Below are 7,068 nucleotides of genomic sequence, written 5' to 3'. Positions count from 1 at the left end.
TTCAGTTACAAAACAAGTGCGATAATATGTCATCCAATAATGAGCTAAAATTCACTTACACAAGACATATAGTTCTTCTCCTTTTTTTAAGTCTCCAAACAAAACTTGAATGTACCGTGATTGAAACTTTAAGTCGCTGAAACGATACCAAGTTGGTGTTTTAGAAAGCTGTATGAAATTATTCTTAAGTTTTGATGGTGATGTCACCTAAATGTCTCTCGTCACATACTTGACACCCAACGCATGCGGCTGCTTATTTGGTAAATCGGTGCAAAGTGATTTCATAACGTGACGTCTGCCTAGTTGGTAGTCTTTGGTAGCTGCGCAGCTGTTGTTTGGTCAGGTCACGCAGCGCGTTCATTTACTTCGAATGGAGAATGTATTGCATGACGATACCAGACATTTATCCGCACGAGACTACTTGACACATCCAAAGGCCGAGTCGTTTCCTTTGCAGCCGTTCTTTGGAATGTCACGCACCTCAAAAAACGCCTCATAAGGAGACGATTAAGAATATTTCCTCACCCTAAAACGCTTAACGTAATCACTTGTTAGAGGAGAACCAAGCTGGCCTAGCAATAAGACTTATAAGAGGAGGCAAATGTTTCGTAAACACTGCAGGCGTAAACACTGTATGTGTTTGTAGAGGAGGGGAGGGAAGAGATGAACGTACTAAAATACCCTCGAGAGAAACGATCAATTGTTTGGAGAGGCAGGTTTAACTAGGTGACGTCTCACGAGAAGAAGTTTGTTGACACAGTTATCTGCGTGCATCCCAACGAATTTATGGCAGACTTAGAATAAACAAGATACACTTAAAGTTATAAACAAAACGTACTTACATTCATATGATATACATCGCGGGGCTATGTACTGTGGGCTCAGTACAAATTGCACATGGCGGCTTAAATTGAGGAAAATTGTAATATTTTACATCTTTGAGTTACAAATCATCCCACTACCTTAGAAATGCCTCTCTCCGAGATGATTGCTTCTTTAGGAAGCAATCAGTACTTTTCAGCCGGATTTGGACTAGTTGGCGTGGGTGCAGGGCTTGCAGTGTTACGAAAGGGAGGTCAGTTTGCTTTCACTGCCTTCCGACGATACGCGATCATTACTCTTGAAGTTCCAAGCAAAGACAAGAGTTACCACTGGGTTCTACAGTGGATCGCCGCTCAGGGTCAAAGAGCCCAGCATCTCAGTGTAGAGACAACTTTTCAACAACACGAAACAGGGAAAATAAACACGCGATTCGACTTCTCGCCTTGTCCTGGGGTTCATTTCTTCAAGTACAAAAACAGCTTCGTTCGTGTAGAGCGATCAAGAGAGAAGATGGTTGATCTAACCACGGGGGCGCCATGGGAGACTGTAACACTCACATCTCTTGCAATAAACAAACAGTTGTTTTTCGATATCTTGAGCGAGGCAAGGCAAATGGCACTTGAAAAACAAGAAGGAAAAACTGTTATGTACACAGCGATGGGTGCCGACTGGAGACAGTTTGGTTTTCCAAGGAGAAAGAGACCGCTGGATTCTGTGATTCTGGATGATGGTGTCTCTCAGAAGATTTTGGCTGATGTTAAAGAATTCATTGCATCTGCCAAGTGGTACATAGACAGAGGTATTGTCTTGGTGATAAACTGAGTACGTTGAGGACTAAGAACATTCCCAGTTTACAAATATAACAATGCTGATTCCTTACAGTAAACAGGCTTGCTTGCTGCTAGTTTTATACTGTTTCCTTGTGGGGCAGTACATCAGTACAGTTTCAATAGTCTGTATTATGCAAATGTTATGTTCCGATAAGAGATGGGGGAGGGAGGGGGGTGGGGAATGTGGACATGTGGAGGCATGATGGCTTGCTGACTGAACTTAAGGTTTAGAAGTATGAGTCAAGTGCCAGCAGGTTGATTGTCTTGTGTTTTTTAGGCAAGATAATTAAGTCTCACAATACCTCTCTCCACCTATGAGCTTAAAACTGTCAAGAAATCCTAAGGGGGTAGCCCACAATAGACTGGCTGCCCATCCAAGGGGAGTAGCAATACTCCTAATCACTTAAGAAAGTAGAATAAGTTCTGACATTGTAGGTTACTGGACTTGAAAACTATGCCTCTCACTGTTAACAAAAATTATTTTGGGGACATGTTAATACATGTATTTTTAAAATTTTTTTAGGTATTCCATACCGAAGAGGATATTTGTTGTATGGGCCTCCTGGATGTGGGAAAAGCAGCTTTATGTATGTTGTGCTTTTGAATTATATCATATATATACAACTATTTCTTGTCTTTAAGTGTACTGTGTAAAAATTCATGCAGCCACAACTTCATGGATTTAACTTGACACGTACATACAACTTTATGTTCAGATTAAATATTTGAAAAGGAACTTAATTTTTGTCATATCTGGCTGAAACACATCAACACCCCGGAGTCAAAGTTGTAATATTTAAATAAATGTTAATAGAGGTAACTTGTTGTGAATTACATGTATGTTCTTCATACATGTAATAGGTTAATTTAGGTTTTTTTTGTGCACCGTCGAGACAGCCCTCAACTTAAAGTGCTGCAACTTTGTTTTCATGTTTGATTTCTACCAGCTTTCCCAATCATCACCTCTACTGACTAAGATCATCATAATTTTTTTTTTTTTGCCCAAAACATGGGGAATTGTTGAGGGAGCCAAATGTAAAAATTTTGCTCCAGCATTAAAGCATGTTGAATTTATCAGGCAAGATTGCAGTACATACAAATGTAATTGTGCAAAATCTTAAAGATTGGCCTGCTAAGATTTTAGTCATTGAGGCTGCAAATCTAGACTAAATGGTGTTACTCTTTTCCCTATTCTGTGGGCCTTGGCTTTGATCTTTAACCCTTTACACCCTAACATCAGTTGACATATTCTCCATACTGTTCTCAATACATTTTCTAAAGTGCTGGCAAGGAGAATATGTTTAACAATCTAGAGCTTATATCAGTGGTGATCATTTCCTTTTCTCTTGTGACCTTTATCTGTGATTTTGGGGGTGATGTTGTAAGGAGATGCTAGTCACTCACAGAGGTGAAAGGGTTAATGAATCAGGTCCCTGGATTTTTTCTTTTCATTCTATATTTTATGTAAAACTTCTACTGGTGAAGCATCTGACCAATTTATGGAAACAACTGTACTGTTCTCATGTATTTCCACCAACAGTTCATTGTTGCTTTGTTTCTGTAATAACTGAAATAATCATCAGCCAATTAATGTAACATTTTTTCAACTATCAGACAAGCACTAGCAGGAGCTCTGGACTACAGCATATGTGTCATGAACTTAAGTGATCGCAGTCTGTCAGATGACCGCCTAAACCATTTAATGAGTGTAGCACCCCAGCAAAGTATTATTCTGTTAGAGGATATTGATGCTGCCTTTGTAAAGAGAACTGATGAGAAGGAAGAAGGGAGAGCAAGTGGCTACATAAACAGGGTATGGAAAAGATTATACTGATTTTCCTGAAAATCTTATGTAAGGGGTTCTGTAAAGTATTATGAGTGTGAGCTATGCATGCACAAACACTCAATGATGGGTTATTGCATGAAGATGATTGTTGCTGTGGACTAAATTTTGGTAAGATTTTTTTTGACTTATTCCTTTGACACAATGTTTATAACCTCTTCAGTTAAAAAAGAAATCAGTTTCCTTAAATGACAAGGTTTATTGAAACATCAGAGCACTGGTACCAAAGGTCTGCCAATAACTGTCCTTCTGACAGCCACACTGTTCATTTCTTTATAAATTTTTCAAGAGAATTGTACACATTAATTTTATCAAAGGGTAAAATCTTAAGCTGATGAGTTTGTTTAACCTGCAGGTAATAGAGTTGTGAGCATTAGTTGCATAGCAATTTCAGGGGGTTTAAATATTTATTTTAAAACTTTTTAAGGGTCTGGATTTTTTCACATACTCTTCTTGTAAACATCTGGAATATTTTGGCGTTTAAAGAAACTTCAACCTCTGTTGCTCCCCTCTTTCTGTGAACCGATGTTTGGGAAAGGGATGATCTGAGTTACTTTTCCTTGTTAACTTTTCTTCAGGTGACTTTTAGTGGTCTTCTGAACACCTTGGATGGCGTGGCATCATCTGAAGAACGCATTGTTTTCATGACTACTAATCACCTGGATAGGCTTGATCCAGCCCTCATACGACCAGGCAGGGTGGATGTCAAACAGGAGATTAGCCTCGCTTCCAAATCTCAGTTACAAAAGATGTACACTCGCTTTTATCCCGACCAGATTCCTTCTTGCGCAGAGGAGTTCGCGGACAAAGTATTTAGATTGAAGCAGGGAAGAAGCATCGCGCAGATACAAGGACACTTTATGCTATTCAAAAACGACCCTCTAGGTGCCATAGAAAATATCGAAATTCTTAGAAACTAGTTCACGTTTCTGTGCTTGATTAAAATGAATTACATTATTTGCAGTGTTTAACATTTGTTTGTGTAGTGAGTTGCTTGGAAAAGAAAACGATAGTCTGAGGATGATAATGGTTACATCTCACTGTTCAAATCTAAAATTTTAGTTTCTCGAATGCAGTAACACCTGGTTGTATTAAACCCTGTAAGTTTGCCGATGCAAGGGTGCTTGCGCGGATGCTGGAACGTATTTCCATTGTGGTCTAAATTTTGTGGATTTAATTTAACGTCGTTGGCTGAAAAAACGTATATAGCAATTTATTACAATCGAAGCTGTCTTCACAGACTATCTGGTAAGCTTACAGCTCTGCTTACCGTCGCCTCTACAAGATCCCATTAGAATTCTCGTACAAGCTATGTACTGACTCATCCTCGAGGCTTGAAAGTGGAGGTGCACATGCGCGTTGCACAAGTGACGCAGAATTTTTTGCGTCCGTTTCTTTCCTCTCTTTTTTCCTTACTTAACCGCACACAGTTGGAGAAGTCCATTTCTTGAGGTACATACACAAGTCACAAATCTTTGAGGTCTAGACGGAAAAGATTTCTCCGTTTTACTAGGAGGACGGGAAAGGTTCTTTGCGTTGTCAGAGTGAAAACGCATTTTTCATCCGTCTTAGGGTGAAAGAAACCTTAGATTGAAAGGTTAACAATCATATGGCCGGCCAGCCGTTAAATGAAGTGAACAATAGTTTTTTTTTTTTAATAATACTGCTTGTGGTCACCCAAGAGAAACGTTCTCGTAAGCAAAAACTTCCCGTTACGCCGAGTATTTCTATTGCTGTGTGTCCGTTTAATTGAGATGCTTTGCGTTGGTTCATTTATCTCGCCATGTCGTATTGATTAAACATCACGTTGAATTATTAACATTAAGGTCACAGTTGTGGTGATCTTTGCACGTGCGCATCAAATTGTCTCGCATACACCCACGGTAGGGTCGACCAACATTCCATCTGTGTACATTCAAGCCTTAGGGATAAGATATCTTAAAAGTTAACTTAGTTAACCTTCTACCTTGACTTCATTTTTAACATAGCTTTAGTGTGCGTTGTTGAAACATTTTAAGCGGCACTTTCGTCTGGCGTCAATGTCAATTACAGTTGTAAACATTTCCCAAAACTTTGCCTCACTTTTGATAGTAAAACTCCACTTATAGAAGAACGGCTGTGAGAAGTATATTTGTATAAAAAAATAAATAAATACAAAAATGAATCGAAAAATCAAATCATGCACTGTTAATCCTGCGGTTATTTCGGTACCTTTAAACAGAAGTCAGAAATAAAGCGACAGAAGGTGCCAGAGAGCCGTAGGCTTAAAGGTGTATATTGTTTAATAACGCCTCCTAAGTTTCTTTTATATTGGTTTAGCTAATTTCTTGGCCTAACATGTACACGAGCTTTATCGACGGTCGCGCTTCACAGAACATTCATTACCCTCTTAGTTTAATTTGTCTGTTTGTCAGCCCGTTTATCAGTAGTAATCATAACGAGGGTTTTCGTAAAACAGTTGTTACGAGCTTCGCAACGAATCTAGGGGTATTTTGCATCTATACTTGCCCTCGCATCTATAATTGGCAATGAATGTAATTTGTCCCTCCTCTTCCCTCCTACATTGAAAAAAACACCCTCAGTGAACATTCGTCAACTGACCTAATTTTAAACATGGCAAACACCCGCAAATATAAATATGAGAGTAGAGTACAAAGGTTAACAAACAGAAAAACTGTGCGTTTTTCATCTATGCGAGAAATTGGTCTTGGTACGTTGGAATTACAAAGGCCGGTCGCAAATTACAATTACAGCTTACAAAGGGATCTTAAGTCAAGATCAAAACAGTTCTTCTTTTCTGATGAGATCCAGTAATGAATACTTCAAAAAGAGTAGTCACATCAAGTGGTCATCGAATCAAATACAGTTGATCGTCCTGAGAATTATTAATTGTTGGAAGAACCAATTGTCTTCTGCCAACCAAAACGAAACGAAAGTCTTCATTGCGTAACGATTCCATTTGGTCCGATCATTACTAGATTAGTGTATCTTTACTGTAAACTGATGGAATTTTCGTTAATAAGCTGGTTAATATGTCACAAAGTGTCTTTCAAATTCAACCCTCAAAGTTTTTTCCCATTATATCACAAACTTAACTTAATATTCTGTTTTGTCATGTATCAAGAGATACTTTTTCAGCAGAACAATGGCATTTGAGACAAATTCAAGAAGTTCTTTAAAAAAAACTAGAATTTGCTTAATATTAGGCATTTGTTTATAAATTCCAATATCGCAATAACCTCAGATACAGTGCCAGATGTAAAGTCACGATAGAGTTAAAGCTACAAAGATTCAACTCAATGAGGTATGTAAGAAAAAAAACCAAGGATTAAAGAGTCAAAGAATACAAGGAAACTTATTTACTCTGATGGTATTCCCATAATACTTAGTGAAACAAGTTTGGGAGAGGTTGCCAACTATCATGAAATGAAATCTCTTTGTCGATAATTGACATAAATCGTTCGTGCAATTCAGTCAATGAGCCATGAAAAACCGACCTATATCTCTCACTAGATATTTTCAAGGAAATGCATTTGCCGAAAAGTGATAACATTATTATTTAATATAGACGTA

General features: G+C 38.3%; 1 protein-coding gene across 1 annotated transcript; it reads left to right on the top strand.

The window, feature by feature from the left end:
* Positions 1 to 51: 51 nt before the first annotated feature.
* Positions 52 to 4,450, top strand: LOC113684820 (mitochondrial chaperone BCS1). The gene is made up of 4 exons (XM_027202221.2): positions 52 to 1,621; positions 2,176 to 2,239; positions 3,267 to 3,465; positions 4,074 to 4,450. Exons 1-4 carry the CDS (start codon positions 970 to 972, stop codon positions 4,413 to 4,415), a joined length of 1,257 nt encoding a protein of 418 aa, XP_027058022.2. The 5' UTR covers positions 52 to 969; the 3' UTR covers positions 4,416 to 4,450.
* The last annotated feature ends 2,618 nt before the right edge of the window (positions 4,451 to 7,068 follow it).

Source organism: Pocillopora damicornis, chromosome 12 (assembly GCF_964200805.1).
Source record: "Pocillopora damicornis chromosome 12, jaPocDami1.2, whole genome shotgun sequence".
Classification (NCBI taxonomy): Eukaryota; Metazoa; Cnidaria; class Anthozoa; order Scleractinia; family Pocilloporidae; genus Pocillopora; species Pocillopora damicornis.
The sequence above is the reverse complement of the archived record's forward strand: the minus strand, read 5'-3'. Positions and strand labels throughout refer to the sequence as shown.